Genomic DNA, 25,832 nt, shown 5'->3' on the forward strand with positions numbered 1-25,832 from the left:
CAAGAAGATTATTAACATACTCCTAGAAAAGCAGAACATGCTTCACATTTTTCAGACTACTTGGTATCCCGAAGAAGCTTACAATGCACTGGGGATCAACGCTATACCACATCAATTTTTCTCCCAACTATATTTGCAATGTAGCTATCATCAACTAACATTTTGAAATTCATCACATTCATTGAAAAGTAGCTATCCAAATAAATAGCCTTATATTTTCCTCAGAGGATTTCAGAGTGTTTTATACTTGGTTCATGAAACTTACATCAAATTCCAGCTTTAATAAGAGGACTAAGAGGATTATTGTCATTAAATAAACTGAGGAACTGGCTCACAAAACAGCTTACTTAGCTAAAGGCTTGTATTTCAAAATATATGAAGATTTGAGTAAATGAAGAAACCAAAGTATTCATAATAAATACCTCTCACCTGTATAAAGACACCCACCTTCCTCTTACTTGCTGAGGCCATGAAGCAATCAGGTCATGGTCTTCAAAATCCCTGATGGCATCAAGAACATTCCTGTATCTCCTGATAACTCTTGAAGACCGAACAAGTGCTCCTTCCTTACACCACAATCTCATTCTTTTTCTTCCCCATTCATTACCTGATTAGGACCACTCAAAAACCTGAGTGACTTATTCTCCACACCCTGAAGAATCAACCCCTGACTCCTAGCTGGGCAATCTTTCTTTTCTTAACCCTGAAAAATGTACCAACGACCTAACTAAACTAGGGTTAGAGTTTCCCAGAGAACACCACATTCTCCTTTCCCTTGCACAACCTGGTCTATCTGCTCCTGACACTCACACCTTTACATCTTGTCCTCAGAAGCTTTACCTATCCCTTCAGGTCTGTTACAAATGCCACCTTCTCCATAAAGTGTCCACACCACGCCCCAACCCACCTGAAGCCTAATAGGGCACATGTACTTATTCAGTACTCCTTTGAGAGCACTTTATCTCATTGCCCTACTTTCCACCTATTTCGCTGCACCAAAGCACTGTCTATTGATTACCTACTATAACTAGTAGGTAAAGCTTGAGTTTTCAGCCCAAGAGAACACACTTTTTCTTTAGCACCAACATATGTCCACCAGTTTTAGGGGCTGATATGGGGTAGTATGGTTCTCATTCCTGAATAGGTTTTAGAACCACCAGGAAAGCTTTTCTTTAAAAATACTCATGCTATTCCCCACCTCAAATTAAGCAGAATGGTGGTTATCAGGGCTGGATGGAGTTGTTTAATAAGTTGTTTCAGGGGCTTCCCTGGTGATGCAGTGGTTGAGAATCGAGCTGCCAATGCAGGGGACACGGGTTCGAGCCCTGGTCCGGGAAGATCCCACATGCCGTGGAGCAACTAGGCCCGTGTGCCACAACTACTGATCCTGCGCTCTGGAGCCCTCGAGCCACAACTACTGAGGCCGACACGCCTAGAACCCGTGCTCCGCAACAAGAGAAGCCACCACAATGAGAGGCCCGCGCACTGCAGCGAAGAGTGGCCCCCGCTCGCCACAACTAGAGAAAAGCCCCCGTGCAGCAACGAAGACCCAATGCGGCCAAAAGTAGAAATTAATTAATTAATTAATTAAAAAATAATAAGTTCTTTCAGTTCTCCAAGATTAAAAAAGTTCTGGAGATATGTTCCACAACAATGTAAAAATAATAAACACCACTGAACTGTACCTTAAAAATGCTTAAGATGGTAACGTCTCTATGTCTTTTTTAACCACAGTAAGAAAGAAATTCATTTTTTAAAAAGTTACAAAACTGTACACCTGTGTATAATAAAGAACAACGATCCCGTTTTTGTTTTCAAAAGATAAAAACAACAGGTAACATTTAAATGTGTACTACATGCCAAGCACTGATTTAGGGACTTACTATGCATTAACTGTTAATCTTTACAACACTAAAGGGTTAGGTACTATTAATTTCCCATTCTGCAGATGAGAAAACTGAAGCACAGAGAGATTAATTAACATGTAAAAGAACCACACAGCTAATTAATCACAAAGCCAGGATTTAAATGCAGGCCCTCTGGACACAGTATCCGTGCTCTAACCTCTATGTAATATATACATAAAAGTCTGAAAAGACAATACACCAAACTGTTAACACTCTCTTAGGATATGATCATGACAGAGTTTTCACTTTATACACTTCTGTTTTAAATTTATGCAAAGATCATGTACTGCTTTTTATACTGAAAATACAAATGAAGGTATTTACATTTTGAAAAAATATACTCAATGGAACAGCAAGGTCTCTACCCTGCTAACAATCATTTTATTTCCTTATTTCTATACTGAGACTCTTTACCACCGTAAAGCTAATCTACCTGCCATAACACACGTCTCAGCTTGCTCCTGCTTCCATAAACATATCCTTCCCCTGGAGAGAATGTCCTCTCCTTTGCACTAATACACACCTTTTCACTTACCTTTTTTTTTTTCTTTCAATTTATCCAAATCCAGTTTTTTTATTTTTCTTTTACATCTTTATTGGAGTATAATTGCTTTACAATGCTGTGTTACTTTCTGCTGTAGAACAAAGTGAATCAGCTATATGTATACATATATACCCATATCCCCTCCCTCTTGCACCATCCTCCCACCCTCCCTATCTTCCACCTCTAAGTGGTCACAAAGCACCGAGCTGATTTCCCTGTGCTATGCAGCTGCTTCCCACTAGCTATTTTACATGTGGTAGTGTATATATGTCAATACTACCCTCTCGCTTAATCCCAGCTTACCCTTCCCCACACCATCTCAAGTCCATTCCCTACGTCTGCGTCTTTATTCCTGTCCTGCCCCTAGGTTCATCAGAACCATTTTCTTGTGAATTCCATATATATGTGTTAGCACACGGTAATTGTTTTTCTCTGACTTACTTCCCTCTGCATGACGGACAGACTATAGGTTCATCTACCTCAGTTCAAATAACACAATTCCGCTTCGTTTTATGGCTGAGTAATATTCCATTGTACATATGTGCCACATCTTCTATATCCATTCATCTGTCGATGCACACTTAGGTTACTTCCATGTCCTTGCTATGGTAAATAGTGCTGCAATGAACATTGTGGTACATGTCACTTTTTGAATTATGGTTTTCTTAGGGTATATGCCCAGTAGTGGGATTGCTGGGTCATATGGTACTACTATTTTTAGTTTGTTAAGGAACCTCCATACTGTTCTCCATAGTGGCTGTATCAATTTACATTCCCACCAACAGTGCAAGAGAGTTCCCTTTTCTCCACACCCTCTTCAGCATTTATTGTTTCTAGACTTTTTGATGATGACCATTCTGACCAGTGTGAGGTGATACCTCATCGTGGTTTTGATTTACATTTCTCTAATGATTACTGATGTTGAGCATCTTTTCATGTGTTTGTTGGCAATCTGTATATCTTCATTGGAGAAAAGTCCATTTAGGTCTTCCACCCATTTTTGGATTGGGTTGTTTTTTTGATATTGAGCTGCCTGAGCTGCTTGTAAATTTTGGAGATTAATCCTTTGTCAGCTGCTTCATTTGCAAATATTGTCTCTTATTCTGAGGGTTGTCTTTTCGTCTTGTTTATGGTCTCTTTGCTGTGCAAAAGCTTTTAAGTTTTATTAGGTCCCATTTGTTTATTTTTGATCTTATTTCCATTTCTCTAGGAGGTGGGTCAAAAAGGATCTTGCTGTGATTTATGTCATAGAATGTTCTGCCTATGTTTTCCTCTAAGAGTTTTATAGTGTCTGGCCTTAAGTTTAGGGCTTTAATCCATTTTGAGTTTATTTTTGTGTATGGTGTTAGGAAGTGTTCTAATTTCATTCTTTTATATGTAGCTGTCAAGTTTTCTCAGCACCACTTATAGAAGAGGCTGTCTTTTCGCCATCGTATATTCTTGCCTCCTTTGTCAAAGATAAGGCGACCATATGTGAGTGGGTTTATCTCTAGGCTTTCTATCCTGTTTTATTGATCTACATTTCTGTTTTTGTGCCAGTACCATACTGTCTTGATTACTGTAGCTCTGTAGTATAGTCTAAAGTCAGTGAGCCTGATTCCTCCAGCTCCGTTTTTCATTCTCCATATTGCTTTGGCTATTCAAGGTCTTTTCTGTTTCCACACAAACTGTACAATTTTTTGTTCTAGTTCTGTGAAAAATGCCCTTGGTAGTTTGATAGGGATTGCATTGAATCTGTAGATTGCTTTTGGTAGTACAGTCATTTTCACAATGTTGATTCTTCCAATCCAAGAACATGGTATATCTCTACATCTGTTTGTATCATCTTTGATTTCTTTCATCAGTGTCTTATAATTTTCTGCATACAGGTCTTTTGTCTCCTTAGGTTGGTTTATTCCTAGGTTGGTTTATTTTATTCTTTTTGTTGCAATGGTAAATGGGAGTTTCCTTAATTTCTATTTCAGCTTTTTGTTGTTAGTGATACGAATGCAAGGGATTTCTGTGCGTTGATATTGTATCCTGCTACTTTACCAATTTCATTGATTAGCTCTAGTAGTTTTCTGGTAGCATCTTTAGGATTCTCTATGTATAGTATCATGTCATCTGCAAACAGCGACAGTTTTACTTCTTCTTCTCCGGTTTGGATTCCTTTTATTTCTTTTTCTTCTCTGATTGCTGTGGCTAAAACTTCCAAAACTATGTTGAATAACAGTGGTGAGAGTGGGCAACCTTGTCTTGTTCCTGATCTTACAGGAAACGGTTTCAGTTTTTCACCATTGAAAATGATGTTGGCTGTGGGTTTTTCTTATATGGCCTTTATTATGTTGAGGTAGGTTACCTCTATGCCCACTTTCTGGAGAGTTTTTATCATAAATGGGTGTTGAATTTTATCAAAAGCTTTTTCTGCATCTATTGAAATTATCATAAGGATTTTGTCCTTCAATTTGTTAATATGGTTTTTCACATTGATTGATTTGTGTATATTGAAGAATCCTTGCATCCCTGGGATAAACCCCACTTGATCACAGTGTATGATCCTTTTAATGTGTTGTTGGATTCTGTTTGCTAGTGTTTTGTTGAGGATTTCTGTATCTATATTCATCAGTGATATTGGCCTGTAGTTTTCTTTTTTGTAACATCTTTGGTTTTGGTATCAGGGTGATGGTGGCCTTGTAGAATGAGTTTGGGAGTGTTCCTCCCTCTGCTATATTTTGGAAGAGTTTGAGAAGGACAGGGGTTAGCTCCTCTCTAAATGTTGATAGAATTCACTTGTGAAGCCATCCGGTCCTGGGCTTTTGTTTGTTGGAAGATTTTTAATCACAGTTTCAATTTCAGTGCTTGTAACTGGTTTGTTCATATTTTCTATTTCTTCCTGGTTCAGTCTTGGAAGGTTGTGCTTTTCTAAGAATTTGTCCATTTCTTCCAGGTTGTCCATTTTATTAGCATATAGTTGCTCGTAGTAGTCTCTCATGATTCTGCAGTGTCAGTTGTTACTTCTCCTTTTTCATTTCTAATTCTGTAGATTTGAGTCTTCTCCCTTTTTTTCTTGATGAGTCTAATGGTTTATCAATTTTGTTTAACTCACAAAGAACCAGCTTTTGATTTTATTGATCTTTGCTATTGTTTCCTTCATTTCTTTTTCATTTATTTCTGATCTGATCTTTATGATTTCTTTCCTTCTGCTAACTTTGGGTTTTTCTTGTTCTTCTTTCTCTAATTGCTTTAGGTGTAAGGTTAGGTTGTTTAGTTGAGATTTTTCTTGTTTCTTGAGGCAGGATTGTATTGCTATAAACTTCCACCTTAGAACTGCTTTCGCTGCATGCCATAGGCTTTCGGTCGTTGTGTTTTCATTGTCCTCTGTTGCTAGGTATTTTTTGATTTCCTCTTTGGTTTCTTCAGTAATCTCTTGGTCATTTAGTAGTGTATTGTTTAGCTTCTGTATGTTTGTATTTTTTACAGATTTTTTTCCTGTAATTGATATCTAGTCTCATAGCGTTGTGGTCAGAAAAGATACTTGATACGATTTCAATTTTCTTAAATTTACCAAGGCTGATTTGTGACCCAAGATATGATCTATCCTGGAGTATGTTCCATGTGCACTTGAGAAGAAAGTGTATTCTGTTGTTTTTGGATGGAATGTCCTATAAATATCAATTAAGTCCATCTAGTCTAATGTGTCATTTAAAGCTGATGTTTCCACATTTATTTTCATTTTGGATGATATCTGTCCATTGGTGAAAGTGGGGTGTTAAAGTCCCCTACTATTATTGTGTTCCTGTGAATGTCCCCTTTTATGGCTGTTAGCATTTGTGTTATATATTGAGGTGCTCCTATGTTGGCTGCATGAATATTTACAATTGTTGTATTTTTTTTCTTGGATTGATCCCTTGATCATTATGTAGTGTCCTTGTCTCTTGTAATAGTCTTTATTTTAAAGTCTATTTTGTCTGATATGAGTATTGCTACTCAGCTTTCTTTTGATTTCCATTTGCATGGAATATCTTTTTCCATCCCCTCACTTTCAATCTGTATGTGTCCTTAGGTCTGAAGTGGGTCTCTTGTAGACAGCATATATACGGGTCTTGTTTTTGTATCCATTCAGTCAGTCTGTGTCTTTTGGTTGGAGCTTTTAATCCATTCACATTTAAGGTAATTATCGATATGTGTGTTCCTATTACCATTTTCTTAATTGTTTTGGTTTTGGTTTTGTAGGCCTTTTCCTTCTCTTGTGTTTCCTGCCTAGAGAAGTTCCTTTAGCATTTGTTGTAAAGCTGGTTTGGTGGTGCTGAATTCTCTTAGCTTTTGCTTGTCTGAAAAGCTTTTGATTTCTCCGTCGAATCTGAGTCAGATCCTTGCTGGGTAATCTCTCGGTTGTAGGTTTTTCTCTTTCATCACTTTAAGTATATCCTTCCACTCCCTTCTGGCCTACAGAGTTTCTGCTGAAAAATCAGCTGATAACCTTATGGGGATTCCTTTGTATGTTATTTGTTACTTCTCCCTTGCTGCTTTTAATACTTTTTCTTTGAATTTAATTTTTGTTAGTTTGATTAATATGTGTCTTGATGTGTTTCTCCTATGGTTTATCCTGTATGGGACTCTCTGTGCTTCCTGGACTTGGGTGACTATTTCCTTTCCCATGTTAGGGAAGTTTTCGACTATAATCTCTTCAAATATTTTCTCAGACCCTTTCTTTTTCTCTTCTTCTTCTGGGACCCCTATAATTTGGATGTTGGTGCATTTAGTGTTGTCCCAGAGGTCTCTGAGATTGTCTTCAATTGTTTTCATTCCTTTTTCTTTATTCTGCTCCTCAGCAGTTATTTCCACCATTTTGTCTTCCAGCTCACTTATTCGTTCTTCTGCCTCAGTTATTCTGTTATTGATTCCTTCTAGTGTGTTTTTCATTTCAGTTACTGTTGTTCATCTCTGTTTGTTTGTTCTTTAGTTCTTCTAGGTCCTTGTTAAACGTTTCTTGCATTTTCCTCCATTCTTTTTCCGAGATTTTGGATCATCTTTACTATCATTACTCTGAATTCTTTTTCAGGTAGACCATTTCCTCTTCATTTGTTTGGTCTGTTGGGTTTTTACCTTGCTCCATCACCTGCTGCGTATTCCTCTGTCTTCTCATTTTTTTTAATTTACTGTGTTTGGGGTCTCCTTTTCATAGGCTGCAGGTTCATACTTCCCATTATTTCTGGTGTCTGCCCCCAGTGGGTGAAGTTGGTTCAGTGGCTTGTGTAGGCTTCCTGGTTAGGGGGACTGGTGCCTGTGTTCTGGTAGATGGGGCTGGATTTTGTCCCTCTGGTGGGCAGGGCCGTGTCAGGTGGTGTGTTTTGGGGTGTCTGTGAACTAAGTATGACTTTAGGCAGCCTCTCTGCTAATGCGTGGGGTTGTGTTCCTGTCTTGCTAGTTGTTTGGCATGGGGCATCCAGCACTAGAGTTTGCTGGCCATTGGGTGGAGGTGGGTCTTAGTGTTGAGACGGAGATATTTGGGAGAGCTCTCGCTGATTAATACTACATGGGGCCGGGAGGCCTCTGGTCATCCAACATCCTGGACTTGGCTCTCCCACCTTGGAAGGTCAGGCCCGAAACCCAGCCTGAGCACCAAGACCCTGCCAGCCACACAGCTCAGAAGAAAAGGAGAAAAAATAAATAAATTTTAAAAAAACCAAACAGGGCTTCCCTGGTGGCGCAGTGGTTAAGAATCCACCTGACAATGCAGGGGACATGGGTTCGAGCCCTGGTTCAGGAAGCTCCCACATGCCACGGAGCAACTAAGCCCGTGCGCCACAACTACTGAGCCTGTGCTCTAGAGCCCGCGAGCCACAACTACTGAAGCCTGCGCACCTAGAGCCCATGCTCCCCAATGAGAAGCCACCGCAGCGAGAAGCCACGCACCACAACGAAGAGTAGTCCCCGCTCGCTGCAACTAGAGAAAGCCCGTGCGCAGCAATGAAGACCCAATGCAGCCAAAAATAAATAAATAAATAAATAAATTTATTTTTTAAAAAAAACTGAACAGAGCCCCAAAACAAATGGTAAAAGCAGACGAAATCACACAAAGAAACATACACACACACACACACACACACACACACACACACTCACAAAAAGAGAAAGGAAAAAAAAAAAAGGAAGAGAGCAACCAAACATATAAACAAATCCACCAATGATAACAAGCACTTAAAACTAAACTAAGATAAAACCAAAAACCAAAATAGACATAAAAACAAAAACAAATTAGACCCAGAAAGCAAACCCCAAGTCTACAGCTGCTCCCCAAACTCCACCGCCTTTTTTTGGGAGCATTCATTGTCTATTCAGGTATTCCACATATACAGGGTTTACCAAGCCAATTGCAGGCATTTAGTCTGCTGCTCCTGAGGCTACACAGAGAAATTTCCCTTTCACTTCTTTGTTCGCACAGCTCCTGGGGTTCAGGTTTGGTTTTGGTCCCACCTCTGCGTGTACGCCGCCCTCAGGCATCTGTTTCCTGCCCAGACAGGAGGGGGTTAAAGCAGCGGCTGATTAGAGCTCTCTTGCTCACTCAGACTGAGGAGAGGGAGGGGTATGGCAGTCACAGGTGGAATGCGGGGCGTGCCTGTGGCAGCAAAGGCCAGAGTGACACTGCAACAGCCTGAGGTGCACCATGTGTTCTCCTGGGGAAGTTGTCCCTGGATCACGGGACCCTGGCAGTGGCGTGCTGCACAGGCTCCCAGGAGGGTGTGGGTAGTGACCTGCGCTTGCAAACAGGATCCTTGGTGGCAGCGGTAGCGGTCCATGCCCGCCTCTGGGGTCCGAGATGATAGCCGCGGCTCGTGCCCATCTCTGGAGCTCACTTAGGTGGTGCTCTGTCACCTGTGGGAACACAGAGCAGGAAGCCCCTCTCCTCGTGCACTCCAAGACAATGGTCTTTTGCCTCTTCGGCAGGTCCAGACTTTTTCCCAGACTCCCTCCCTGCTAGCTGTGGTGCACTAGCCCCCTTCAGGCTGTGTTCACGCAGCCAACCCCAGTCCTCTCCCTGGGGTCTGACCACCGAAGCCTGAGCCTCAGCTCCCAGCCCCCCCACTCCTATGTTGCACTCCTAGGTGCAACACAGGAGCACCTCAATACATAAAGCAAGTTTTAGAAGAATACTTGCAGTGATTTCATTTATAAAAATCTCAAAAACATCAAAACTAAACAATGTATTATCTAAGGAATCAACATGGAAAAGCAAATGAATGATAAACACAAAATTCAGAATAGGGAGTTCCACTTGGGTGAGAGACACATAAGAGCCTTCTGGTTTTACTTGCTTTACTAATAATGTTCTTTTTAATAACTTAGGTGGTTAAGTATAGAGGCATTTACTGTACCATGTTTCTTTAGATCCTATGGATGACTTACTGTTAGTTTTTTATTCTATTCTACATCTAATAAAAACAAATGAGTAAAAAAAGAAAACTTTAGATCCTGACTTTAAGGTACTTCAAAACCTCAATTCAAAAGCAATACTAAATCACATAACTGCATTTATATTTTTCTCTACATATTAGTAGTGAACAATGCAGAGTTATCAGTATTCAAATAGTTAAACCCATCACTAGCACCAATTAGTGAAATAATCAGTAAGAAAATAAATCCCCATTCAGAGGAGGGAATAAAAAAAAAAAGCCATGCCATGTCTAAAACCTAATGGCACTTACATTTACCTATTTTACTGAATGATTCGAGCTCATAGCTTGATCGATAAAGCAGGATAACCTTCAGAATCTGATGCAAAGGGCTGCCCTTTTGTACCTTTTATCAAGGCAGAACCAATAAATACAAGTTCAAAATATGGAAAAGTCTCTGTTGCCTCCCAGTATATGATGATAAGGAAACTGCTAAAGTCACAAAATTTCACTTATACCCAAACCACTCTTTAGAGGCCTGAGCCTATGACCCAGATAAATGTCACACTAGCCAACTCCAGCTGACAGGGATTTTAGGAATGCTTTCCAACAGACATGGCACAGCTCTGGTGTATCAGGAAGAAGTCTCCACTGAACTTAGCTATAAAACAGATAGGTTACTAGAGACAAAAACAGGAAAGAACTTTTTTTTTTTAATGGTAAGAAGACTTTAACATGAGATCTACCCTCTTAACAATTGTAAGTGTCAATAATAATTTACATTGGGACTTCCCTGGCAGTCCAGTGGTTAAGGTTCCACACTTCCAATGCAGGGGGCACGAGTTCAATCCCTGGTCGGGGAACTAAGATCCCACATACCGCAGGGCACAGCCAAAAAATTTATATATATATAATTTACATTGTTGTGGGTACAATGGTAAAGAGCAGATCTCTAGAGCTTATCCATCTTACTTGACTGAAATTTTATGCCTATTGGTTAGTAACTCCCCATTTCCCCCTTCACCCAACCCCTGGCAACCACTCTTTGAGTGTCTGATTTTGACTATTTCAGGTACTTTTTGTAAGTGGAATCACACAGTATTTGTCTTTCTGTGACTGACTTATTTCACTCTGCACAATGTCCTCCAGATGCATCCATGTTGTGGCACATTGCAAAATTCCCTTCTTTGTTAAAATTGAATAGTATTCTATTATATGTTTATACCAATTTTGTTTATTCATTCATCCATCCATGGATATGTAGGTTGTTTCCACAACTTAGCTATTGTGAATGGTGCACAAAGAGAAAACTCATTTGCAATGAATAATTGAGGGGAATTTTCAGAGGGCCCCCTTTCCTAGGTTCAACTATAGCTGCTAAATACACACATTGAGAAAGGCAGGCCTAGCTATAGGGTGTGTTGAATTGTTCTTTATTCAAAGCCAGATCCGAGACTGATATCAATCAAAGAAAAAAAAAGATTTATAACTGTTGAGCTGCCCAAGCATGAATAAGCAAATGCTTCATGTTAAAACTGTGAGGTCAAGAGAGGTTCAGGATCAAGCAGAAAGGATAATTATATTTATATTTGGTTACCTTAAAACTTTAATATGGAGAGAATCCCAATGGTTGCTCTATAGAGTATTCCTGCCTATATTACATCAACTAAATGGATTTGCTATTAATACCAAAGACAATTTCTCATTTATAGAGAAGGAGCTACCATGCTAAAGCTTCTCCCTCCTGTCTAGAGCTGGGTATGTGTTTAGCAACGGGCTTATGTGTCTGTCATCCCCACCAAATTTACTAAGACCAAACTAAAAATGTTGTAAGTATGCCAAATCCGAAACAGACTCATCCAAAAAAAAAAAAAAAAAGTGACTAAAACTTCTACCACAAGCTATATGACTAGTATAAGATCACATCTACTTCCAATAGCCCTTCAATCTCTAAAACAGTAACTCAGAGTTAAAGACTTGTTCAACTTTTGATTATCTACCAATCAAATGATGCTTTTGCTTTTCACAAGTTCTACTGGAATAAAAGTATAATTCATGACAAGCATTTATAATACAAACATGTCAATAAAAGGAGATCTCCATTCACCACCAAAAGTTTCTCAAACTAGTAACAATCCATTGACTACACTGTGAGAACTACTAGCAGCTTGGGGTGGTTCAATCCTTGGTTCCTGGGTTCCTGTACCAGTCCTACTATTATCCTATACTCCCGAGTAAATCAAAATGATTTAAATTTCACAAGAACATTTATTGAAGAGCAGTTAAACAGTAGCTAAAAAAATTGAAACGAAAGTAAATTCAACCATAAGTGAGTAAATAAAGGACGGTACATCTATCACATTGTATATTAGTCCAGCCACTACAAAGGATAATGTAAATGTAGCTATTACGGACATTCCCAATGTATTAGTTAAGACATAAAAGTAAACAAATCCCCTAAGATTAGGTATATTATGGTACCATTCTGACAAAAACACATACAAGTATATGCACATAAATGTATATAAGAATATATAAATGTGTTTGTAAGAATACTCATCAAAAAACTCACAGAAATAATCACTGGGTAACTTTTCACCTGCATTTTCTAATTTTTTCTACAGCGAAAGTTATTTTTGTTTAAAAAAAAATCACAACCTCTCTAGACCATCATCCTATTCATTTTTTAATAAGAAGCTAAGACAGTTGTACCCAAACACCTATCTTACAGCAATATCTAGGCATAGTGTGAGGTAATGTGAGGAATTTAAAGAAAATCCCTAGAAATAAAAAGTATAATATGGTAATACCTCCAATGAGGATGAAGATGAGTTCCAGAAACACTCCGCATTCTCAGGAACTTTGTTACCAAAGGAGAAAGAGTTTTAGAGGGCAGGTCTGCATTTCAAAGATGCTACATGTTGGAAGGGCAATTCCTTCCTCACTTTCCAACTCCAACATACAAGATGCCCACCAACTCACTTTCTTACTGAAGACCCAATCAGTCACCTTACATTGCCACTGCTTCCTTGAAAGAACCTATTGCAAGAATTTGTTCAAAATGTTCATAACAAACAATGCTTCTCCTTAAACACTTTTTCTGTATTTCATAGAATATGTTTATTTACTGCTTATATTTTTATTTTTTTTAAATACATCTTTATTGGAGTATAATTGCTTCACAATGCTGGGCTAGTTTCTGTTGTACAACAAAGTGAATCAGCCATATGCATACATATATCCCCATATCCCCTCCCTCTTGAGCCCTCCTCCCACCCTCCCTATCCCACCCCTCTAGGTGGTCGCAAAGCAAAGAGCTGATCTCCCTGTGCTATGCTGCTGCTTCCCACTAGCTATCTATTTTACATTTGGTGGTGTATATATGTCAGTGCTACTCTCACTGTCTCCCAGTTTCCCCCTCTCCCCACACCGTGTCAAGTCCATTCTCTATGTCTACATCTTTATTCCTGCCCTGCCACTAGGTTCATAAGTACCATTTCTATTTTTTTTTAGATTCCATATATATGCGTTAGCATACGGTATTTGTTTTTCTTTCTGACTTACTTCCCTCTGCATGACAGACTCTAGGTCTATCCACCTCACTACAAATAATTCAATTTCGTTTCTTTTTATGGCTGAGTAATATTCCATTGTATATTTGTGCCACATCTTTATCCATTCATCTGTTGATGGACATTTAGGTTGCTTCCATGTCCTGGCTATTGTAAATAGTGCTGCAATGAACATTGTGGTACATGTCTCTTTTTTTTTTTTTTTTTTTTTTTTTTTTAAAGATTTATTGATTGATTGATTGATTGCTATGTTGGGTCTTCGTTTCTGTGCTAGGGCTTTCTGTATTTGCGGCAAGCGGGGGCCACTCCTCATCGCGATGCGCAGGCCTCTCACCATCGCGGCCTCTCTTTCTGCAGAGCACAGGCTCCAGACGCGCAGGCTCAGCAGCCGTGGCTCACGGGCTTAAGTTGCTCCGCGGCATGTGGGATCCTCCCAGACCAGGACGCGAACCCGTGTCCCCCGCATTAGCAGGCAGACTCCCAACCACTGCGCCACCAGGGAAGCCCCACATGTCTCTTTTTGAATTATGGTTTTCTCAGGGTACATGCCCAGTAGCGGAATTGCTGGGTCATATGGCACTTCTATTTTTGGTTTTTTAAGGAGCCTTCATACTGTTCTCCATAGCGGTTGTATCAATTTACATTCCCACCAAGAGTGCAGCATTCCACCACACCCTTTCCAGCATTTATTGTTTCTAGATTTTTTGATAATGGCCATTCTGACCAGTGTGAGCTGATACCTCATTGTAGTTTTGATTTGCATTTCTCTAATAATTAGTGATGTTGAGCATCTTTTCATGTGTCTCTTGGCCATCTGTATGTCTTCTTTGGTGAAATGTCTATTTAGGTCTTCTGCCCATTTTTTGATTGGGTTGTTTATTTTTTTTGATATTGAGCTCCATGAGCGGTTTGTATATTTTGGAGATTAATCCTTTGTCCGATGTTTCATTTGCAAATATTTTCTCCCATTCTGAGGGTTGTCTTTTCATCTTGTTTATGGTTTCCTTTGCTGTGCAAAAGCTTTTAAGTTTAATTAGGGCCCATTTGTTTATTTTTGTTTTTATTTTCATTACTCTAGGAGTCCGTAAACATTTTTAAACCTTCCTTATATCTGTCTGTAATAGTATTAAGACATAAGGCTATATGTGTAATAAAACTATTTACTGAACACTGTGTGAGGCACTTTGCATGCTCTTATTCACCTTCACCTCAGCCCCATAAAGAGGGTGTACCATTAGCCCTCTCATAAAATAGGAGATGACTTACCCAAGGACATGGTCACAAAAATTTTAAACCCAGGTCAGACTCCAAACCCAGGCAGGCTCCTTCCACTTATACTATACTACCTTTTAAGTTCTTATACCTTATGAAGGGCTGCAAATCACTCAGGTCCTTCTCAGCAGATCCTTCAACTAAGGACAAGATAGCATCTGCCCTGGGGTGTTCACTAAGGGCTTGATTGCTCTTTGCTTTTCCTTCTCAGGCCCAATGACCTTTCTTCTTTCATTTAATGAACTGAGTGCCTACTGTGTACAAGGCACTTAAAAGAAATACAAAAATGAGTATAGCACAGCCTCCATCCTCAAAAAACTCTTACAAACTGTTAGGGACTACAAGTAAACTACTAAACTACTATTAAAATTGGTCAACTACTATTGAATAAGATGGATAAATCTATAAAGAAATATCATCAAACATCAGGAACTCCTGAAAAGCTCGATTTCAAGTAAAACGGGTTCCATTAAAGGACCAAAATTTTTCTTAAAATTAAGCATCCTAAATAAAAATATTTCTATCTCCTTAAGCATAAACTCAGTATAACAATAAAAAGAGCTAACACTGATGAAATGCACTGCTATGCTAAGTGTTTTACATACACTTAGTATTTAGTCTTTAGTATTTAGTACCAACCCTGAGGTTGGTACTATTCATAGACCCATTTTAAAAGGCTATAACAAAAAACAAAGGTTATCTACCTAAAGCACACAGCTAGTAAGTAATGGAGCTGTGATTCAAATGCAGTAGTCTACCTCTTTATTCTGCCTTTTGATACAATGACTCAAGCATTTATTGACCACCTATTGCATAGAGCACTGTGTTGAGAAATGAGGATAGGGAAGTGAACAAGATATCTTCTTCATGACCTCACCTTCTGATTAAAAGACAGATAAACAAGAACAAAAATGAAATAATTACAGATTGTATAAAATGTTATAAAGGGAATAAGGTGGTGTGACAGGGTAACCGGGAAAGGCTTACTTCTGTTACGGCTCTTGTAGTTTAGTTCGGTTTGTTCCCAAAGACAAGCTGGCCAGATAGCCAGGCTGGGGACCAGAGGAGCAAGGAGAAGAGAAAAGACAGACCACTGCTAGTGAAGATGATCAGAGAAGTGGCACGAAGCCCTAGTTTCATCACAAATGTGGAAATTGGCTTAGGAAAAGTTAATGATTGACCAAGGTCTCAAGCTGGGACTGAAAGAATAGCTGTGATTTCAGAAGACAGGTGACATTCTGGGTAAAGGAAAGAGTATAAATACAGCCTCTGGTTAGAGCAAGAGAATAAAGGTGGACTCAGAAGAGGTGCCCTGACTATGGGGCTAGAATCCTGCAAGCAATGGTAACTCTATTTGTTACAGGTGGCGGTAAGCATAGTCAGACTGTGCTATGCTAGGGGAGAAATAACTTCTGTACAAAAGGTTTTCTTCCTTTGATTTTTCTTTTTTTTTTTTTTTGTGGGTGTTTATTTGCAAGGTGGGAAACTACAGCAGGGAAATGAACTAAGAGAAACTGGTGAGAAATTTTAAAAACTGACTAAAGGAGGTAATAACAGAAATGAAGAAAGACAGCTTCGAGCACCAGTCAGGATATGTTTGACTACAGGTATAACAATGGGACTAGAAATATACCTGCAGAATCCAACATGAAATACCTACCGTACTGAATAAACCCTGCATGTTTTCACAAATGTGTTGGCATTTTTCCATAAACCCCAATGAGCCAATGTTCTTTCTACTGAATAATACCATGCGTAAGAGAATATCACCCATCCCTGATGAATATGGCTGCATAGTATCTTTTTAAAATCCCAGCAGGTAAGTCTGTGTACATATTAATTCACTTAACATTACCAAATGCCAACTAAATTTAAGCACAACATAAACCACATTAGTCTACTCATGCGGTACACAATTTCCAAAGATAAACTACTGTTTTTTTGTTTTAAGTCCAGGTCCCACACAGGCCTCAACAAATTATAGAATTTGAAAATTATTTTAAAGAAACAAAAGGACTCAGACCAGTTTTAGCATGTTGAGTAGTCCCAATGCTATTTTTTAAATGAGCAACACTTCTCCATATGCAACTTTTTCCAAATGATACTAACAAGGTCAAGGATCATATCCTATCTGAAAACAACACCTGTATAACATAACTAGGATCTCTTACAACGGCTTATCTACAAGTGTTGGACCTTAAGGATTTTATTTATACGTTAATTTTACATACATCTTTATGTTTACACATTTTATATTTGAAATATTTATATTATTGCTCATATATTTGTTTTCCTTCTATTCGTTTATATTTTTATATATAACAGTGCTACAGTGTACTGACGGCCTTTAAAAAGAACCTCCTTAGGTTTTACCAAGATTTCACATTCACTGGATAATTTGGGCCTCAGAACAACCTTGTGAAATATGCAAGTAAAAGTATCATCTTCCCCTCTGTACAGAGGTGCTCAGAAAGATTAAGTAACTTGACTAGTTCAAGATCTCACAGTCAACGGCAAGGGCAGGGCCCTGACCGTGCCTTCAGACTCTTTGTTCATGCTCTCCTCCCCGCGGGACACTACCGATTTAGTACCTGAATATTCACGTGCCTCTCTTCAACAAATCCGGACTGTAACTAAAAGCCGTACCAATGCCGCCGGGCCAATACTCCGAGCGTCTAAATGCAGCCGGAACACAAGTGCTCTTCAGTAAACATAAACACCAGCACACGTTTCAGTCCGGACCCCATTCAGTGCTGGCTTTGCTCCACCGCACAAAACTTGTTAAAATACACTACGGCTTTAAAGCATAACTCTTAATGGAACTGTCTTTTTCACTCAGTGGGAAATTCAGTAAGTCAGAGGTGACTCATACTGTTAACTTATGGTTTTGTAAATTAATAATTCTGGATGCCAAAGGAAAAGAATGAATTACACAGATCCCTCTCCATCCCCAACCCCAAAGTTGCCGAAGTGTCAATGCGCAGCAGTAAAACCTACTGACAGAGGTGGGTGGGGCTGGAGCTAGTATACCTCCTCTCTGCGACCCCCACCGTCCCAGGTAACTCACTCTTCAAAGGCCAGCGGGTCTCTTCCGACCCCCAGTCCCGTAGGGACCAGAGTGACTACCCGGCCCCGCACCCTTCAGCGACCAAGACCAGAGCCCTGCCGGGAGGTGCAGCGGTGACGACTCGCACAGCTGGGGCTGCCCCCTTCCCCCGGCGTCCCCACCTGTCCCGGGTAGCCCGCACACCTGGCAGCCCCAGCCCGGGCAGAGGATGAGCGGTGAGAACCGGCCCCGCAACGCGGGGCCCCAGCGCGGCCGAGCGACCCAAGGCAAGTCCGCTTCCGCCCCCAGCCCACATGGCCGCGGCCGCCCGCGCCCCTACCCAGCGTGCGCCCCGCGCGGCCGGGGTCCGGTGGGGCCCCAGATCCCCCGGAGGAGAGAGGGGGCGGCGGCGCTTCAGACTGTGGGGAGGAGGAAGCGCGACCGGCGCGGCCGCGGGGGGAAGAGGAGGAGCGTGTCCCGACCGGCCGCGAGGTCAGGCGGAGAGGGGAGGGGGGGGCGGCAGCGGCGCCGCTGGGGAGCGGGAGTCTACCTGCGAGCAGAAGTACGAGCCCTGTATGCCCAGCTTGATGCAGGTGGGACACTGGAGCTTGGCCTCACTGCTGCAACCGTCCGTCTCGCACACACGCGTCTCCACGGCCGCCATGCTGGCTGGCTGATGGAGGAGCACCTCACCGAGGAAGAGGGGGAGGAGGGAAGGAGGAACTGCTGGGCAGAAGGAGGGCAGGGGTGGGAAGAGAGGCCGAGCCGGGGGAGGAGCTCGGCCCGCCAGGCCTGGGCGCGGGAGGAGGAGGAGCGCCGGGCCTGCCCAGACCACGCTGCGCGCCCCGCCCCCGCCCCGCGCGCGCGCAGCTGGAGCCCCGCCCCGCGGCCTTGGCCCCGCCCCCACCCGAGGCCCCAGCCTTTTCGCGGCCGGCGTGCACGTGGGGGCCGTAAGGGTACCTGGCAGAGCGTTCGGCCCCTCCGCGCTGTCCTGCTTGTAGCCGCGGCCAGCGCGACCTCCCGGCGCCCGGCGGAGAAGGCCCGGTGCGGCCAACTGGGAGAGGCCCTCTCAGTGCCTAGAGAGAGCTCCCCAGTCGTCCTTTACAGACTGGATCCCAGGGTCTTGACCGTCTCCGATACTCTCGGGCGGTTGGAAAGGGCGCTCCATTCCTCTGTGTTGGTCCACCCGGCAACTCCTTGGAAAAGGAAAGTAATTCCCTTTTTAAAGTTCTGTTTCTCGCGGATAGTGTCTGATCTGAGGCCTGAGGACCACCACTCATTCACAAAAAAAGGAAGCCAGGGAACTGTCAATGGAGAGGTGGGCTGGGACTTGCGTCTGGCTTCCCTCGTGCCGGATTTTTTTTCACACCACCGCCCCTCCATTCACAATGTACAGTGCTACTGATGGTAACACAGCTACTAGATAGTCAATACAAACCGTAGTTTTTTGTATTATCCCAGTTGATAGTTTAAGAGGTAAACAGGGGAAAATTGTGTTGATCATGAAATGTCGGAGTTGAAAGGAGCTTTAGAGTTCATCTAATGAAACCTCTTGCCTAAATCTCTTCAACTACATCCCAGACCTGCCATTTTCTAATTTGTGCTTGAATACCTCCTGTCACCAGGGAAGAGAGAGGAACTAGTATTTTTTTTTTCTGATAAATTTTTTAAATAATTTTTATTGAAGTTTAGTTGCTTTACAATGTTTTGTTAGTTTCAGCTGTACCGTAAAATGAATCAGTTATATGTATACATATATCCACTCTTTTTTAGATTTCCTTCCCATTTAGGAAGTATTTATTGATCATCAACTTGTTAGCACAAGTTCGTGTGCCCAACGCACAGTGAGGGCAAAGAAACCAAAACGTGGGCGTTTGGAGCAGAGAAAGGTTTATAGCAGGGCCACTAAGGAGACCGGTGACTCATTGCTCTAAAAAAAACCCCAAACTCCTTGAAGGGTTTCAGCAAAGCATTTTTTTAAAAGCCAGGTGAGTGTGTGGGGAGGGGGGGGAGGAGTTGCAAGGTATGTAATCAGCTCATGCACAGTTCTCTGATTGGCTGAAGGTGAAGGCAACAGGGAGGTGTCACAGGGATTAACATTATCAGTCCTTAGGCTATGGGGAGGCCTGGGGCTATATGCTCATGGTCATCAAGTAGTTAATACCTTCCTTTCAGTGGGGGGTTTTCACATCTGTAAAACAACTCCGGAAATGTGCATGAAATGCTGTTATCTAGGTACTTCAGAGAGGAACTAAAGAAGAGGATATGAGAAAAGGCCTGTCCCGGGAAGGCCCCATAGGGTCCTGCTCCATTACAAACTAAGTGCTGTGAACTTTGTGTTATCTAATCCATATTTTTTTAAAACTTTCCATATTTGATAGATGAGAAAAGCTCTTTTTTTTTTTTTTTTTTTGGCTGTGTTGGGTCTTGGTTGCTGTGCGCAGGCTTTCTCTAGTTGCGGTGCGCGGGCTTCTCATTGTCGCGGCTTCTCTTGTTGCAGAGCACGGGCTCTAGGCACGTGGGCTTCAGTAGTTGTGGCACGTGGGCTCAGTAGTTGTAGCTCGTGGGCTCTAGAGCGCAGGCTCAGTAGTTGTGGCACACGGGCTTAGTTGCTCCGCGGCATGTGGGATCTTCCCGGACCAGGGCTCGAACCCGGTGCCCTGCATTGGCAGGCGGATTCTTAACCGGTGCGCCACCACGGAAGCCCTCATATTTTATTTTTAATTACTTTGTTTTGTTATATAAGCAATAAAATAATGTAATAAAATCAAATAATAAATTTTAAAATGTTATATACACATAAGCAAAAAAGAAATCAAGCACCAAATATATGTATATATGTATGTGTATGTCTATATGCTATGTGTATATGCACATATAGTACACATATATAGAATATTTTTAAACAAAAACTGGACCGTACTATGCAGAGTATTTAGTTACCTGTTTTGTTCAAGTTGTGAACTTCCTTTATTGCCATAGATATACTTTTTTCCAGGGAATTCCCTGGTGGTCCAGTGGTTAGGACTCCACACTTCCGCTGCAGGGGTCACAGTTTGATCCCTGGTTGGGAAACTAAGACCCCATATGCTGCGCAGTGCAATCAAAAAAATATATATATATGTACTTTTTGCACATAATTTTAATGCCTGCATAATATTCTATTGTATAATTTACTGAGCCAAATTAACTAATAATAGACATTTAGGTTATTTTTAATTGTTATGGATTATAAACAAGGCTTCTGTGAGTACCTTTTTAGTTCGAACTTTACGTAAATCCTTACTTAGGATATAGTCTTAAAAGTGGAATTGCTGCATCAAAGGATTGTCACTGTTGTTTATTCTTTTTTATATAGTTTGCCAAATTTTTCCTCAGAAAGTGTGTACAAATTTACACTCTAGTCAGAACTGTATTAGAGATCTTATTTCCTGAGACCTTACTAGTGCTAGGTATTATCTATTTTTAATGTTTTTCATTTTGATAAATATGTAAATCTATTTGTTATTAGATTATAGTAAGGCTGAACATTTTTCTATGATTATAGCACTTCCATTTCTTCTTTTATGTGTTTGCTTTTATTTGTTAAAATTTCTTTTTTGCAGAACAATACTAAAAAAAGAGTCGACGCAAATTGGCCACAGTACCATCACCTAAACACATCAATGTTTCATCTGTCCTAGTTACCTTCAATCCTTATTCACTTGCATATTAAATGTTTACATATTTGCAGTCATTGATGGAATATTTTGCTCTGCATTTTCACATAGCACTATGCCATGGATTACTCTTAGATTTAGAGAAACAGTAAGTCCCATTCCTTTTCTATATGATAGCTCTTTATGTATTTGGTACTATCATGTCTTATGGTTTGTCAGTTCTTACAATATTCCCTTGTATTTTATAGTATGTTTAGATCCCTTGTAATCTTTGTCCATCTACTCTGGAGGAATTCCAGTTTGTTGACCTCTGATGGGTTGTGTCCAGGACTGAGCTAATCAAATAGAGGAACAGGAATTTCTGAAAATTCTAGTTCAAAAGACCCTCAGGGTTCTTCGCAGGCACAGGGAGACTAGAAACTCTCCTGCTCTTGCTGGCCATCTCCTCTGGAGGCTGCTGCTTCCTTGCATCATTAGGAAAGCAGTGCTTGGGGCAGTTAAGAGCCCAGATGTTGTATTAAGATAGGCACACCTGAGTTGAAACCTCTACCTACATACCCCCTCCCTTAGTCATGTTTCCATGGGCCACTTGTTTAACCTCATTTTCCATATCAGAAAAATACAGATTAGAGTACCTACCTCATAGAGTTTTGTCATAATTAATTTGGAAAGACTTTGTGAAGTGCTTAAGAGACCGATAAGTTATAGTCATTATCAATACTAGTTAGCCTTGCCATCAGCTCCTCTTTCTTTGGTCCCCTTCACCCCACAAGACAAGCTGTTGAGTGACAAAAACTTCTTAAGAACACCTTTATGGCTGGTTTTGGTTTTGGGGTGGTTTTTTTTGAGTTTTTTTGGCTGTGTTGGGTCTCTTTGCTGCACGCGGGCTTTCTCTAGTTACGGTGAGCGGGGGCTACTCTTTGTTGCGGTGCGCGGGCTTCTCATTGCGGTGGCTTCTCTTGTTGAGGAGCACGGGCTCTAGGCACACGGCTTCAGTAGTTGTGGCACATGGGCTCAGTAGTTGTGGCTCGTGGGCTCTAGAGCGCAGGCTCAGTAGTTGTGGCACACGGGCTTAGTTGCTCCGCGGCATGTGGGATCTTCCCGGACCAGGGCTCGAACCCGTTGTCCCCTGCATTGGCAGGTGGATTCTTAAACACTGTGCCACCAGGGAAGTCCCTGGCTGTTCTTAAGATAAGCAATTTTATGCTTTTGTTTAAGCATGAAAAAGTGACAAAACATAGATTTTTATAAAATTATGTCAGACATAGTCCTGTTTTATTCTTCTCTTCCTTCTGAGATTTTTAAGTCAAAATCCCCATTGGACATCGGTTTCTGTTTTAATTACCTTGGGCAAAGTTCAGCAAACCCACTTCCAGACAGAAGAATGGACTTCAGAGTCTCAGATGAGAATTTGGCATTTCTGAGAGTCCTTTGGCCCTGGAGGCACTTGTTTCCCTGGACTTTTGCACAGAGAAAAGCATTTTTCAGGTAGTGTCTAAGCACATGCCCAAAGCCATCTGCCCAACTTGCTATTCTGCTTCAAATGTCCACAGACAGTTCACATTCAACATGGTCAAAAATAAACAATTGTCCTCTATTTGGCACTTTTGCCACCCCCTTTAAATCTGCTTTTTCTCCTGAATTTCCTATTTTTTTTAGTGACATCCTTTCTACTGTTATCTCCCAAGTTAAAAATTAGGCTCTCTCAGGAGTTCCCTGGTGGTCTAGTGGTTAGGATTTGGTACTTTCGCTGCCATGGCCTGGGTTCAATCCCTGGTCGGGGAACTGAGATCCTGCAAGCCATGCAGTGTGGCCAAAAAAAAAAAAATTAGGCTCTCTCTTCTTCCGTATGCCCCTACATCAAATTAATTACTCAATCCTATAGGTTTTATCTTCTAAATATTTGTTTTATGTGTTCTCTCTATACTCCGGCTTTAGTTTTAGTTGAGGCCGTTTTAAGCCTAAGCTTTACAGTAGCCTCTTAACTACCTCTAATTCCATTGAATCTGATCCCTGCCATCAAACTGATTGTTCTAAGAGACAAATCTGATCATGCCTTTCCCCTGCTTAACATCTTTCACTAATATGGGGCCTATGAAGCTGGAGCCAGGGTCAAAGAGGTGACCAGAGCTCGCAGAATTGGGGCCAATGAAACAGTCAGAGCTAAGGGGATCTGTGGGACCACCAAAGCCAAAGCTAAGGAGATAATCAAGGATCAGGGGCTTGGTACATAAAGGGGAAATAAGAAAATAAGTAATTAAATTAAAGATACTGAGAGTCAAATTTTTCACTAAGGAGGGAGTTTAAAATATGGAAAGGCTGAAGGCTAGAATGAATCATGTAGTGTTGTACTGGAATTAGAAGTATCAGTGTGAACTCAAATTTTGATAGATAGATAATATAGACATGTGTGTGTGTGTTTGTGTAAGTAACGCTTTGCCCACTGAGAGGGCCTAATGGCAATGAGCGCATCTGATTTCCAGGTCTTGGTTTCTAAATACCATTCCCCACTAAAAGGAATCAGAGCTCCTTGGAGAACTGGCTCATTCCAGGAGCAGGGGAGGTACAAGATAAGTCTGTAAAGTCTCATTGTACCAGAACATAAAGTAAAGCTCAAAAATGATGGAGACCCGTGCAACTAAGACCTGATGCAGCCAAAAATATAAATAAACAAATAAATATTTTTTTAATAAATAAAAATAAATAAATGATGGAAAGTATAAAAAGTAGACAATTTGAAGGAGCTCCCACTGGCCAAACTGGAGGCAATCTGAGCATCAGAATAAATAATGATAGTATCAGATTATAACCCATTTAAAAAATGGTCGTTCATGAGCCCATACTGATAAAAACACATAAATAAACACACAAATGAGGGGCAAAAGTAAGCACTTCTTTATAATAGAATGTCAGATAATAAGTGTGGAAGAAATGAAATCATTAGAAAATCACCGTTCGGCAACCATTATAGTAATACTTTTTTAGGCAGGAGCCATCAGTGGGTGCTAAAACGATTGGGGGAGAATTTGTTAAGGAACAGGATATTTACATAGCCTCAGTGTAACTCCCTACAAAATATTTATCATTTAAAAAGGCAAAATGGTAACTTCACAGCTGAGAAACATTGCAGGTGCTTTCTTGTTTTTTTTTTTTAAATTTATTTATTTATTTATTTATGGCTGTGTTGGGTCTTCATTTCTGTGCGAGGGCTTTCTCTAGTTGCGGCAAGCGAGGGCCACTCTTCATCGCGGTGCGCGGGCCTCTCACTATCGCGGCCTCTCTTGTTGTGGAGCACAGGCTCTAGATGTGCAGGCTCAGTAATTGTGGCTCACGGGCCCAGTTGCTCCGCGGCATGTGGGATCCTCCCAGACCAGGGCTCGAACCCGTGTCCCCTGCATTGGCAGGCGGATTCTCAACCACTGCGCCACCAGGGAAGCCCGGTGTTTTCTTAACTATGTTATCAAAGTTAAAATCACCAGGAAGAGGACAAATCAACTTTGTGCACCTCCTAATATGAAACACTGAGAACATGGTATATCTTTTGTGGTGTTCTTGCCAGAAATGCATAATTGATTCTAATCATGAGGAAACATAAGACAAACTCAAACAGAAGACAATCAACCTGTATAATTGACCTGTACTCTTCAAAATGCCAATGACCCAACAGGGAAAGATTTGAGGAACTATTCCAGATCAAAAGAGACTAAAGAGACATAACAATTAAATGTAACACTTGAAACTGGGTTGGATCTTGGACCAAAAGAAAAAAAATGTTTTTGCTGTAAAGGAAATGGGTTATATTTGATCCCTATTTGATCTCTTGGTGAAATTATAATTCTATTTCTTCAAGATCCAGCTCAGATATCACTTTACCCATTAAATTTTTGCTGACCTCCACAGCTCTAGTTAATCAGTGGCTTCCACTGTGCTACCTCTAAACCAGGTACAAGTTGCTATTGTTGCCATTAAGGATAATTTTAAGTAACATTTATTAAGAACTTACTATATGCTAAGCATATGATCATATGTATAAGTAAGTATAGATACTAATGGGTTTACTTTTAATCCACATAAGGACCCTATGAGGAAGGTACTAGTACTAATCCCATTTTTATCTCTCTAGCCCAAGTTCACATAACCAGTAGGTGGCTGAGCCTGGACTTGAGTTCAAGTCTGTCTGACTACAAATCCCATGCTCTTAACCACTGTACTCATTACCTTTAATCTTTCACCTGTCTCTCCTACTAGACTGTAACTTTCTGTGACAAGAGGGTTTATATCTTATTTTTCTCTCTATTCCCAGCCGTTAACCCTATCACAATTCTTGACATATAAGTGCTCAGTAAATGTTTTTCCTTCTTAAGTTTTTTGCAAATATGAATTATGTCAAATGTTCAAAAAAGAAGAAAGATATGTGTACGTGTTGATTGAAAGAGAGAGAGAGCTGGGGGTGATGGGG

General features: G+C 41.0%; 2 protein-coding genes across 2 annotated transcripts in view; one reads left to right on the top strand and one right to left on the bottom strand.

Annotated features, from left to right (window-relative positions):
* Positions 1-18,494, bottom strand: part of METAP1 (methionyl aminopeptidase 1) — a 68,361-nt gene extending 49,867 nt beyond the window's left edge. Inside the window, exon 1 of the mRNA XM_061192598.1 lies at positions 18,265-18,494. Coding sequence (XP_061048581.1) covers positions 18,265-18,378 — 114 coding nt within the window. The 5' untranslated portion in view covers positions 18,379-18,494. The remainder of the gene's footprint in view (positions 1-18,264) is intronic.
* EIF4E (eukaryotic translation initiation factor 4E) overlaps positions 17,944-25,832 on the top strand; it is a 118,642-nt gene continuing 110,753 nt past the window's right edge. Inside the window, exon 1 of the mRNA XM_061192597.1 lies at positions 17,944-18,184. Coding sequence (XP_061048580.1) covers positions 17,944-18,184 — 241 coding nt within the window. The remainder of the gene's footprint in view (positions 18,185-25,832) is intronic.

The sequence above is a fragment of the Eubalaena glacialis genome, chromosome 5, assembly GCF_028564815.1.
Source record: "Eubalaena glacialis isolate mEubGla1 chromosome 5, mEubGla1.1.hap2.+ XY, whole genome shotgun sequence".
NCBI lineage: Eukaryota > Metazoa > Chordata > Mammalia > Artiodactyla > Balaenidae > Eubalaena > Eubalaena glacialis.